The following is a 13,492-nucleotide window of genomic DNA, read 5'->3' as shown; positions in this document are numbered from 1 at the left end:
TCCACTTACTATTGGGGAATGGAACCAGAGAGGAAGCTTGTGTTACGCTTTCCCTGCCTCATTATTCAGAGTGGAAGAGCTGTGAACTCACCTGTGATGGTCCACATCTACCAGAACCCCTCCCCGCCTCATTGTTCAGAGTGGAAGAGCTGAGAACTCACCTGTGATGGCCCACGTCTACCAAAACCTTTCCTAGTGTGTTAGTAAGCACCACAGCATTTTAGGAAGCCATTGTTCAAATTGTGTTCATACATACAGTAACAATGGGAGGAGGGGGTGTGGCCTGCACAGGGGAGAACCAAGAGGTTGAGCTCCGACTTCTATTCCGGACTAGGATCCTACCCAGAGTTGACAGTGAGGACAAACCCAGCCTGCCTGTCATCCAAACCTACAGTCACTGGGTCCTTATTGTGACTGGAGCCCAGCACCTCTACTTCCTGCAGCTATGGTAATGATTATAACGTTTCCTCATGAGCATAGCAGGTATCCATGGTAGTGTTTATGTTGTGTCATCAGCATAACAGGTATTTCATATTAATAACACCTTCCTAATATTCAGTTACACCTTTTTTGCCCTCCGATCAGCCTCAAATCTAGGGACATGGACTTTACAAGGTGTCGAAAGCGTTCCACAGGGATGCTGGCCCATGTTGACTCCTATGCTTCCTAGTTGTGTCAAGTTGGCTGGATGTGCCTGGCACCTGCTACCATACCACGTGCAAAGGCACTTCAATCTTTTGTTTTGCCCAAAGTTACTCTCAACTGCAGCGGCAGCTGCTGATTGGCTGAATACCCGGGTCGCGAGATGGTTCGTTGTCAGCAAAGCGGCTTGACAGAACTATGATGCCACGTTTTCGAACCACAGGGGTGAGAACTCGAGCTGTCAGATATTGAAGGCCAAGAGTTTCAAATCGTTTTACCGGAACACGTCTTAACACTTGAAATTATCATTTTTCACTTGCTTGTTTCAAGTGTCAAAATTCTTTTTTTTGTACACATGATTCAAAAAAAACCCTGTCCAGTGTCTGTACAGGCGATTTGAACACTTATGGGCATTTTTACATGCGTTCATTACACCTGTTCAGCCTGTCGGGTAAGGAATGACGTTTTTGTAGTCGTTTTTGGATAATTGCCGAAAACTTATTTGGTAGCTAACGTCACAATTTATAATTTTGTTTTTTATTTTTAAGCATTTATGTATTGCACAAAGGTGTCTTATTTTCAATTAAGCTAGCCATAATTTGTCATTGTCTGAAGTATTAAGCTAATCACCTACTTTTTCAAAACCCCATTTGTTTGATGAATAAATTAAAGCAATAGTAGTCACTACTTTCCAAACCACAAAGGCTGAAGTCAAATGTTTTATAAACTGTTTCCGATGCAGCGGAGGAAGGACCAGGGTGCACAACATTTGAGATAAATAAGCTTCTTGTGCGTATGGAAAATATCTGGGGTCTTCATTTCAGCTCATAAAACATGAGACCAATACTTTACATGTTGCATTTATATTTTTGTTCGGTGTATACTTACTCCCTGACGTTGTCCAAGTTCTGATTTCTCATTCATTCCATATTGCCCACTTCCTCACCAGACAGTAGCAACAAACTATTAGAAACGGTGCTAATTTCATTCATCAACATTTTAGAAAAGGCAGTAGACATTTCCCCGATCATAGTCTAGCTCAAAACTAATGAGACTTTCAGTATGTAACAGTACAAAACATTACTTTTAGCAAACATAAAATAAGTTGACTGAATAGATATTTAATAAACATTTCAAAACAATACATTATACTATAGATCTGCTAAATTACATCCAGCATAAAAAAACAGAAACTCAAATAATTCTGTATTTATTTGATGTAACAATTGTTCATGAAGCAAACATTGTATGACTTGGTGAAGGTGGTAGAAGGAAGCTGTCTGTTTTCCTCCCCCTCCTTCATTCGTGGTGCTCCTTCAACGTAGCATTTGGAGATTCCTGTGAACATCATCATAAACATGTCATTCTGGACTGGAATTTAGACCAGTTGACAATTCAACAGAATTCAGTCTTGTTCATGTTGATGATCGGTACAACATGAGACAGATAGCAAGCCATGGTGTATGAGTCAATATTACCTGTTTATTACGTTGGTAATTTAGTTTTTAATACCACAAAACCCAGAGGAGCCTTATGGCTATATGTCCAATATACCCACGGCTATGGGCTGTATCCAGGCACTCCGTTGCATCATGCAGAAGAACAGCCCCAAGCCGTGGTATATTGTCGATATACCACAAACCCCTGAGGTGCCTTATTGCTTAAATAACACAGATACATGCGCATGTGAGGTTTCAAATAATGTTACCACTACTAGCTTGCTCTCTCCCTGCTTTTCCTGAACATGTTCATCTAATATAGCTAGTTGTTATTGTTCTTCCTTGCTCATCCAAAGCAGGCTTTTCTCCTCCTCGCTAGTCTTCAGATGCTTGACTAAATGATAATGTTGTGGCTGTAACATGGACATTGCATTAGAACAACTAGATACACTCATAGAAAAATGGGTTCCAAAAGGCTTCTTCAGCTGTCCCCATAGTATAACTATTTGGTTCCAGGTAGAACCCTTTTGGGATCCGTGTAGAACCCCATTTCCACAGAGGGTTCTACCTGGAACCCAAGAGGGTTCTTCAAAAAGTTAGCCTATGGGGACAGTTGAATAACTTAATGTTCTAGATGGCACCTTTTTTAAGAGTGTAGCTTTATCAGATAGACATTATCAGGAAAAGCAGCTCATTTAGCAAGCCAATAAAATACCTATTGCATTGGTTCAACCTTGAAATATAACTAAAGATGGAGATCTTACTTTTTATCTCTGTAGCAGTTTGCTCTCACCTCGTCTGGGCACTGCAACAGACAGATCTTATTCCCCATTCTCTATTGTTTAGATTCTGCAGGGAGCTAGCCTGTTCTCCTAAAACATTCGCTAAGTTAGCCAACTTGATCAAATAAATCTCCGCTTGCTAACTAGCAACGCCAACCAATTACACAACAAATACAAAGTAAACAATTATTTTCTAAACTAATATTAGTCTCAACCAAATGACAAGTACAACGAACTATTGCTCTGTTCCACAACGTAACAACCATTAGTTACAGGTTAGACAGAATACTATTTCTAGATAGCTAACTAGTCATGCTATTTCAATGAAAATAAACTAGCTAGCCAGCGTCAGCTTTGTAGTTGTAATGCTATGTGGGAAAAGTCGTTTAAATTTATTCCTCCGTTTCTCACCAACGCCTTGCTGTTTACATTCTGTAAATCTAACGTTAATTGACCAATTTTAACAATTTGATCCATATTTAGAAACATCTCCTCCCTCCCCGAGTAAGCAATTCATGTCAGTGTAGGAAAGGATGAAACAGCGTCTGTGCCACTAGTAAGTACAGATAGTATAAATCGCCTCGCACGGTCCCCGCAGCCGGACAACTTTCTCATGGCTTCTGGAGGGAGATGCTGTAGGAATGCTCAACCGGTGTCACTTTCAACCGGTTTTCCCCATTAAGCAGCGAGTCGGAGTCAGAGATCGAGCCTTCTCTGGTCTCTACTCCTCCCGTTACGGGGTCTAAGACGCCGAAGCCTCCCACCATTAGCTCTGACAAATTGAAAACCCTAGTCATTGGCGACTCCATTACCCGCAGTATTATACTTAAAACGAATCATCCAGCGATCATACACTGTTTACCGGGGGGCAGGGCTACCGACGTTAAGGCTAATCTGAAGATGGTGCTGGCTAAAACTGGCGAGTGTAGAGAGTATAGGGATATTGTTATCCATGTCGGCACCAACGATGTTAGGATGAAACAGTCAGAGGTCACCAAGCGCAACATAGCTTCAGGGTGTAAATCAGCTAGAAAGATATGTCGGTATCGAGTAATTGTCTCTGGCCCCCTCCCAGTTAGAGGGAGTGATGAGCTCTACAGCTGTCTCACAACTCAATCGCTGGTTGAAACTGTTTTCTGCCCCTCCCAAAAGATAGAATTTATAGATAATTGGCCCTCTTTCTGGGACTCGCCCACAAACAGGACCAAGCCTGGCCTGTTGAGGAGTGGCGGACTCCATCCTAGCTGGAGGGGTGCTCTCATTTTATCTATGAACATAGACAGGGCTCCAACTCCCTAGCTTCACAATGTCAGACAGCCTGCCAGCTTAGTGGAGTCTGCCACTAGCACAGTCAGTGTAGTCAGCTCAGCTATCCCCATTGAGATCGTGTCTGTGCCTCGACCTAGGTTGGGCAAAACTAAACATGGCGGTGTTCGCTTTAGCAATCTCCCTGGAATAAAGACCTCCTCCATTCCTGCCATTATTGAAAGAGATCGTGATACATCACATCTCAAAATAGGGCTACTTAATGTTAGATCCCTCACTTCCAAGGCAGTTATAGTCAATGAACTAATCACTGATCATAATCTTGATGTGATTGGCCTGACTGAAACATGGCGTGAGCCTGATGAATTTACTGTGTTAAATGAGGCCTCACCTCCTGGCTACACTAGTGACCATAACCCCTACGCATGCCGCAAAGGCGGAGGTGTTGCTAACATTTACGATAGCAAATTTCAATTTACTAAAAATATAAACGACGTTTTTGTCTTTTGAGCTTCTATTCATGAAATCTATGCAGCCTACTCAATCACTTTTTATAGCTACTTTTTACAGGCCTCCTGGGCCATATACAGCGTTCCTCACGGAGCTCCCTGAATTCCTATCAGACCTTGTAGTCATAGCAGATAATATTCTAATTTTTGGTGACTTTAATATTCACATGGAAAAGTCCACAGACCCACTCCAAAAGGCTTTCGGAGCCATCATCGACTCAGTGGGTTTTGTCCAACATGTCTCCGGACCTACTCACTGCCACAGTCATACTCTGGACCTAGTTTTGTCCCATGGAATAAATGTTGTGGATCTTAATGTTTTTCCTCATAATCCTGGACTATCGGACCACCATTTTATTACGTTTGCAATCGCAACAAATAATCTGCTCAGACCCCAACCAAGGAGCATCAAAAGTCGTGCTATAAATTCTCAGACAACCCAAAGATTAATTGATGCCCTTCCAGACTCCCTCTGCCTACCCAAGGTTGTCAGAGGACAAAAATCAGTTAATCACCTAACTGAGGAACTCAATTTAACCTTGCGCAATACCCTAGATGCAGTTGCACCCCTAAAAACTAAAAACATTTGTCATAAGAAACTAGCTCCCTGGTATACAGAAAATACCCGAGCTCTGAAGCAAGCTTCCAGAAAATTGGAACGGAAATGGTGCCACACCAAACTGGAAGTCTTCTGACTAGCTTGGAAAGGCAGTACCGTGCAGTATCGAAGAGCCCTCACTGCTGCTCGATCATCTTATTTTTCCAACTTAATTGAGGAAAATAAGAACAATCCGAAATGTATTTTTGATAATGTCGCAAAGCTAACTAAAAAGCAGCATTCCCCAAGAGAGGATGGCTTTCACTTCAGCAGTAATACATTCATGAACTTCTTTGAGGAAAATATCATGATCATTAGAAAGCAAATTACGGACTCCTCTTTAAATCTACGTATTCCTCCAAAGCTCAGTTGTCCTGAGTCTGCACAACTCTGCCAGGACCTAGGATCAAGAGAGACACTCACGTGTTTTAGTACTATATCTCTTTACACAATGATGAAAATAATCATGGCCTCTAACCCTTCAAGATACATACTGGACCCTATTCCAACTAAACTACTGAAAGAGCTGCTTCCTGTGTTTGGCCCTCCTATGTTGAACATAATAAAACAGCTTTTTTCCATCTACGTAACATTGCAAAAATCAGAAATTTTCTGTCCACAAATGATGCAGAAAATTGTATCCATGCTTTTGTTACTTCTAGGTTAGATTACTGCAATGCTCTACTTTCCGGCTACCCGGATAAAGCACTAAATAAACTTCAGTTAGTGCTAAATACGGCTGCTAGAATCCTGACTACAACCCCAAAGTTGGATCATATTACTCCAGTGCTAGCCTCTCTACACTGGCTTCCTGCTAAGGCCAGGGCTGATTTCAAGGTTTTACTGCTAACCTACAAAGCATTACATGGGCTTGCTCCTACCTATCTTTCTGATTTTGGTCCTGCGGTACATACCTACACGTACGCTACGGTCACAAGACGCAGGCCTCCTAATTGTCCCTAGAATTTCTAAGCAAACAGTTGGAGGCAGGGCTTTCTCCTATAGAGCTCCATTTTTATCACTTTACAAGGTCCCTGTAACACCTAAAGATTTTGCAATTGTTTTAGATGCCGTTCCCTCAGGTGTTGCTATGTTATTCAGGAACGTGTCAAGACTCTCAGTGCCTACCTTCCGTTGACCCTGTTGACTCATCAGTAGGAAAGATTTATTTAACTTTTGGTCCATTCAACAACAGAGCGATACGAACCTTGTTTCAAACAGTTTCATACCTTATGTCATGCCTTATTAGAATGGATTTATTGATAATATCTGTTGGGAAAAAGTTTGGCTGTTGCCACACACATACCTACTTGTTAACAAAATTAAGGAAGTTTCCTTTAAAATTATTCATAAATATTATCCTGCCAACCACTATATGAAGAAGTTGAAGGAAAACATCAACTCAAATTGCTCCTTTTGTAATGACCACCCAGAGACAGTGTTGCATCTTTTTTGGCATTGTATTCATGTAAGAAAATTGGGGCAAGACCTCAGTAGATTTATAATTGAACACATTTATGAAGAACTTACACTATTATGGAGAGATGTACTGCTTGGAGTCTTTACCTATGATAGAAATAAGCTGAAATATTTTTATGCAGTTCATTTCTTTATTCTTTTGGACAACATTTCATATTCACAAATGTACATTTACAAACAAAAAAAATACATTTTCTTACCTTAAAAAAAATAAATTTAACTGTATTTTAAGACAATTAAATATTCTACTAACAAAAAAGCTGTTAGAATTCTAAGTGTATGTATGCCCCTAAAGGTCCTTGTGTAATGTGATATTGTACCCTCTAGCACAATTATCCGTTGTATATTATTCATATATACTTGTGTTCCCTCATGTACTTCCTGTATTGATTTGTTGTTCATAAAAAAAAGAGGACAAAAAGACAGCCAATAGCTACTTTCCTTACTGAGGAGTTGGCAACACTGCCTCTGTTGCAGTGGTGGACCAGGAAGTTCCGGGAAGGCGCCAGAACTGTGTGGTGAAGACGATATATTTTGTGTCCGTTTCACACGTATTACTACAGGTATGTAATAGCACGTTTACACTTTGTAATATCGAAAGAACATGTCATAACGTGCTGGGTAACACATCATTTAAGGTATTATCACGTTTGGTAGAGGTTTTATGTGTAATATTTGTGTCAAGCGGAGTGAGCATAACTATTTTATGTCACATAGCTAGACTTTGGGTTTGGCAGAGGGAATGAACATCATTTACTAAAGATAATTTCATTTTTAAAATCTATTTATTTGCGATTTTTGAGTTCGTTATTGTTTTTGTGTAAAATTCACGGGATGGTAAAATGGCGGCTCCCCTTCTGTCTACGTCAACTGAATTCAGTGCAGGCAGCGCGGCTTCACTTATTATTATTATTTTTACATGTGTAACAATATTCAGACATTCAGGTGTTTCTATCTTTGTCTATGATTGTTACTATGTTGTGACAAATGGGAAACAAAATAGATTTTTTGTGAGGTGAAATAATACTGTGAAGACATGGCTATTCAGGAGCATAGTCCATAGTGCTGCCTAAATTGCATACATTATCAGAAGGATAGCTAAATATGGGCACGTGCATCAGCAAGGCAAGTTATAACGGAGGCTGCAGATTGGACTGAACAAAGCAACAAGGATTGTTTTCAAGGTGGAGATATGTTTCTTCTGTTGTAGTCATGCACCATGCTGATTTTATTTCACAATGCACACCATTTAAAACGGACAAACTCTATTCACAACAATACTCAGTTGGTTAGAGACAGACATTCAGTCAATACCAGGAATAGATTGTCCACAATCTGTGTTATCCAGACAGAAACGAAAATTAGGCAAAATAACATTTAGATTCAGAGTGATAACGAAATTGATTAATTAATCTGAGCGAACCAGAAACGTTTTAATATATAAATTCAAACATTACTTTAGAATCATTTATTTATAATACATTGGAAGGTTGTGCAGGACTATGGAAGAATCAATCCAACTTTTCAGACTGTTAAGATTATTTATCTGGTCAATATGTCAGTGTGTTTATGTCTCTTTGTCTCTCAGTGTGTTTGTTATATGTGAAAATGTGATCACATTATAAATTGTTTTTTAAAATAGTTTTAAAGGACTCTTGGAAGATTAATCCAAATGAGAAGTATAATATATCCCAATAAAATCAAAACTAACTGCAACCTTGTACTAACTGTTTGTTTTTTTGTTGTAATTTATGTAAATGTAGGAAATCTACTATAGGTTAAGAGTACTTACATTGTGTCATTTAAAGTGTTTACTTTTTGTCTAATGGGAATGAATGTTGAGTTGTCAATGCTTAGCTACCTGATCTATTGAAATTAGATAATTGAACGAATATAATTTATTTTTTGAGAATTAAGAAAGTGCCAGAACTGTCAAGACAATAACTTTTGTGTCCGTTTCTCTTTATTACTACAGGCCGACCAAGGTCAAGTCTGAGGTTTGTAACATCCAACAGTGAGGACAAACCCAACCTGCCTCTCTCCTTCCACACCGAGTCCAAACCTTCAGTCACTGGGTCCTGATTGTGACAGTGGAGCCCAGTTTGCACTGCAGGATCCAGAGATGGCATCAGTGAAGCTGGAAGACTGCAGTCAAACACTGGAGCTGAATGTCAACATTAAAGATGAAGAAGAGGAGGAGAAGATTGGGAAATCTGTTTATCATGGTAAGAGCAGATTCTTTCTTCATAAGTTAGACCTCCATAAGTTTTGACCCAGTCTATTGCTAGGTTAAGTTCTATCTGACTCACACATCCCTGAAGAACTCCAGACTGTTTGTTTTAATTTCACACTGTGTGTTCAAAGTTGCTATAGAACTGTTTCAATGAGAAGGTAGATGTTATTTCATGCTAATGAGATCTGGATGGTTTGACATCAGTATTGTCAGCATGTGTTTTATTCAATGGGCTATCTGGAATTATCATAGTGTCGACTAAAGAAGATAAATACATGACTAAGGACACCTACAGTAAAGTGTGACACCAACTTTTCCTGATCGAGAAGCATTGCAGAGAATTGAAATTACAATGAGTTATTTCCTGAATTGACTGAAATTCAAGTGGAATTGACAGCAACCCTAGCAACTACATAGACTCATTTCATAGAACTTCAGAACACTGCCAACTGAAGCTAACTAGCTATCAGCTATCAGTCAGCGAACCACTGCTAGAGGTCATCAGCAAACCTTTAGCTCGGAAAGCTCTCGCCAGTTCTTACAACGCGTTTCAAACCAGAAGCATACCGGACCTATTTTTCTCTCCAAAGCCCCGGATTCCTACAGCAAACTCTGAACCTTTTCATCTGGATCATCGCCGCTTGCTAACCGCAACCTGGGTTGACTACTCCTGGCTAACGTTTCCGTCCCGGAGCAAGCACCAACTAGCCTGGAGCTAGCCCATGCTAGACCCATCTCCCGGCTAGGGCTCATGGGCTACTCCTGAAGCCCACTCCTCGGCTACAATATCCGGACCCCTTCTACTGCCGGTACGGGGCACGGAACCCCGCCGATCCTTCACGATTGGAATACCGACATAATCTGCCCGGGGATCCCAACAGGCCACTCAGGCGCGACGTCCCCTGAAGGCCCTTCTGCTAACCGCGGCCTGCTAGCTATCTAGAGCATATTGGGCTGTTAGCTGATCCATCGGCCAGTTTCTTGGACCACTATACCCATTTTGCCAATTGGACCCCTCTGCTACTTGGAACCCTACTAATTCCACGACTGGTCTATCGACGTCACTGCACTGGGAGGCAAAAACAGACTTTCCCCCATCGTGATGTCCCTCTAAGGCCCTTATGCTAGCTTGCTAGCCCCGGCCTGCTAACTGTCTGAATCGCCGTGTCTCACTGGACCCATATGATCACTTCGCTACGCATGCCTCTCCCTAATATCAATATGCCTTGTCCATTACTGTCCTAGTTAGTGATTACTGTCTTATTTCACTGTAGAGCCTCTAGCCCTGCTCAATATACCTTAACCAACCATGTCGTTCCACCTCCCACATATGCGATGACATCACCTGGTTTAAACGTCTCTAGAGACTACATCTCTCTCATCATTACTCAATGCCTAGGTTTACCTCCAATGTACTCTCTTCCTACCATACCTTTGTCTGTACCTTATGCCTTGAATCTATGCTATCGTGCCCAGAAACCTGCTCCCTTTACTCTCTGTTCCGAACGTGCTAGACGGCCAGGTCTTGTAGCCTTTAGCCGTACCCTTATCCTACATCTCCTCTGTTCCTCTGGAGATGTAGAGGTGAATCCAGGCCTTGCAGTGCCTAGCTCCACTCCTATTCCCCAGACGCTCTCATTTGTTGACTTCTGTAACCGTAAAAGCCTTGGTTTCATGCATGTTAACATCAGAAGCCTCATCCCTAAGTTTGTTTTACTCACTGCTTTAGCACATTCTGCCAACCCGGATGTCTTAGCCGTGTCTGAGTCCTGGTTTAGGAAAACCACCAAAACCCCTGAAATTTCCACCCCTAACTATAACATTTTCCGCTAAGATAGAACTGCCAAAGGGCGGTGTTAGCCTGCAGAGTTCTATCTTACTATCCAGGTCTGTACCAAAACAATTCGAGCTTCTACTTCTAATAATTCACCTTTCCAGAAACAAGTCTCTCACCATTACTGCTTGCTATAGACCACCCTCTGCCCCCAGCTGTGCCCTCGACACCATATGTGAATTGATTGCCCCCCATCTATCTTCTGAGCTTGTGCTGCTAGGTGACCTAAACTGGGACATGCTTAACACCCCGGCCATCCTACAATCTAAGCTTGATGCCCTCAATCTCACACAAATTATCTATGAACCTACAAGGTACAACTCCAAATCCTTTGCACCCAGTGTGTCAACTTGCACATCCTACCATTCCAGTGTTAAATTGCTATATTGTAGTTACTTTGCCACCATGGCCTATTTATTGCCTTACCTATCTTATCCTACCTCATTTACACATGCTGTATATAGATTTTTCTACTGTATTATTGATTGTATGTTTGTTTATTCCATGTGTAACTCTGTGTTGTTGTATGTGTCGAACTGCTTTGCTTTATCTTGGCCAGGTCGCAGTTGTAAATGAGAACTTGTTCTCAACTAGCCTACCTGGTTAAATAAAGGTGTTCTCAACTAGCCTACCTGGTTAAATAAAGGTGTTCTCAACTAGCCTACCTGGTTAAATAAAGGTGTTCTCAACTGGCCTACCTGGTTAAATAAAGGTGTTCTCAACTAGCCTACCTGGTTAAATAAAGGTGAAATAAATATGTAAATAATATCCTCTATCATATGATGTATTAACACATAAAGCAGTTAAACCCCAAACCAACTATTATGTTTATAGTAGTTCCCAGACCCAACCATTCTGTATGTCTTACAATGGAATCTAGTCTCTCTCTCGCTCCGCTTCCTGTGTCATGGTATCTTCACTTCCTGTGTCATGGTGTCTTCACTCACCCATTATGCAGTTAGACCTCACTTCACGTGAAAACTATGTGTCCCAATCAGTGTCCCAATCACAACTAAAGCGTTTTATCACTTTAGAATTTAGAATGTAGAATGACTGACCTCAGTGTGTTCAGTGTCCCAATCACAACCAAAACGTTTTATCACTTTAGAATGTAGAATGACTGACCTCAGTGCGTTCAGTGTCCCAATCACAACCAAAACATTTTATCACTTTAGAATTTAGAATGTAGAATGACTGACCTCAGTGTGTTCAGTGTCCCAATCACAACCAAAACGTTTTATCACTTTAGAATGTAGAATGACTGACCTCAGTGCGTTCAGTGTCCCAATCACAACCAAAACGTTTTATCACTTTAGAATGTAGAATGTAGAATGACTGACCTCAGTGCGTTCAGTGTCCCAATCACAACCAAAACGTTTTATCACTTTAGAATGTAGAATGTAGAATGACTGACCTCAGTGTGTTCAGTGTCCCAATCACAACCAAAACGTTTTATCACTTTAGAATTTAGAATGTAGAATGACTGACCTCAGTGTGTTCTTTGAGACGAAGGCACCAATTCCAGTTGATCAACTCCGCACCCATCACCCCTGTTAGAACATACATTTATAAACAACCTTTTATTGCCGGTCATAACTCTTCTCATTACAGGCCTGATAAAGAAAAATCAGTATCTCAATGCGTTTTCAGTTTAAATAGTTAGCAGGGTGTATACCCCCCCCTACTTCACCCGGCACTTATCATTCTAGCGTATCGTTTACAGTTAATTTTCCCAACGGCACATGTAACTTTTGCCTGTCACATTTCATGGCCCTTGATAATGTCCCGATTTTAATATCCAGTTCAATACTTCTGTTTTTTCCACGTACACGAGTCTCTCACCTGAGCTTGTTCTCTCTCTCTCTCCACGCTCTCCCGTCGATTATACACACCATCTATTAACTATTTTCTAAGAGAGCACTACACACTTCCCCGGATAATAATTAATTGGACACAGCACTTAATACCTTGTGTTAAAACCGATACCATAAACGTCTGCGAATTTATTACTGGAGAATACGGATTTCTTAATGCCTTTGTGCCGTATCTCCTCCAATCTCCCTATTATTGATAACACTTCACCAAAATTATTCACACTTGTCTTCCTATTTCCACATAATCTGCCATGGTTCACCGCCCCGGTTCACCGCCCCAACGGGGCACACAACTAACCTTCCATTCACACTTTTATGGCCAATACAACTAGGCTCTCACCCTGTTATAGCTATGCAGGGAACCAACCCCACTGGTATTTACCCCCTAGGACTCACCCTTCACAGGTTCCAGCCTGCGTGAGTTTACCTTCTGGGACTCACCCTATATTAATAATAATCACAGGTATTAATCCACTGGGATTTACTATTGACTTTATAGTACTAGCAGGAACCAACCTACTAGGGAGTTACCCCCTAGGACTTACCCTACAGGTAGCAAGCAGCCTGTATGAGTTTACCTTCCGGGCCTTACCATTTACTATAAAGCTACGACCGGTCGTTACACAATGGGCCTTTTGAATAAACTCAGGCTTCAAAAGGCTGTATTCTATAATTGTTCAGCCTACGATTCTCATCTCCCCAAGATGTCAGAATGAGTGGTAACAGGTGTAGGAATGTGCCTACCTTATTTGCTGTGCCGGCTCCTGTTCCACTGATCTGGACTCTTTGGTTTGATGAAATCGTGGTGAATCCTGTCGACAACACCAACTGTTAGG

The 13,492-nt window shown here is 41.2% G+C and overlaps 1 protein-coding gene across 10 annotated transcripts in view; it reads left to right on the top strand.

Annotated features, from left to right (window-relative positions):
- Positions 1-7,135: 7,135 nt before the first annotated feature.
- The window catches only part of LOC110515909 (zinc finger protein OZF-like), a 98,953-nt gene continuing 92,596 nt past the window's right edge, over positions 7,136-13,492 (top strand). For 4 of the 10 annotated variants that reach the window (XM_036951217.1, XM_036951199.1, XM_036951216.1 and 1 more), the window contains exons 1-2: positions 7,136-7,278; positions 8,691-8,940. In XM_036951217.1, the coding sequence (XP_036807112.1) occupies positions 8,838-8,940 (103 nt within the window). In that variant the 5' untranslated portion in view covers positions 7,136-7,278; positions 8,691-8,837. The other 6 variants (XM_036951203.1, XM_036951193.1, XM_036951204.1 and 3 more) reach the window with 5 other exon arrangements.

Source organism: Oncorhynchus mykiss, chromosome 18 (assembly GCF_013265735.2).
Source record: "Oncorhynchus mykiss isolate Arlee chromosome 18, USDA_OmykA_1.1, whole genome shotgun sequence".
Lineage (NCBI taxonomy): Eukaryota > Metazoa > Chordata > Actinopteri > Salmoniformes > Salmonidae > Oncorhynchus > Oncorhynchus mykiss.
Note: the sequence above shows the minus strand (reverse complement) of the source record. Positions and strands in the feature narration are given on the sequence as shown.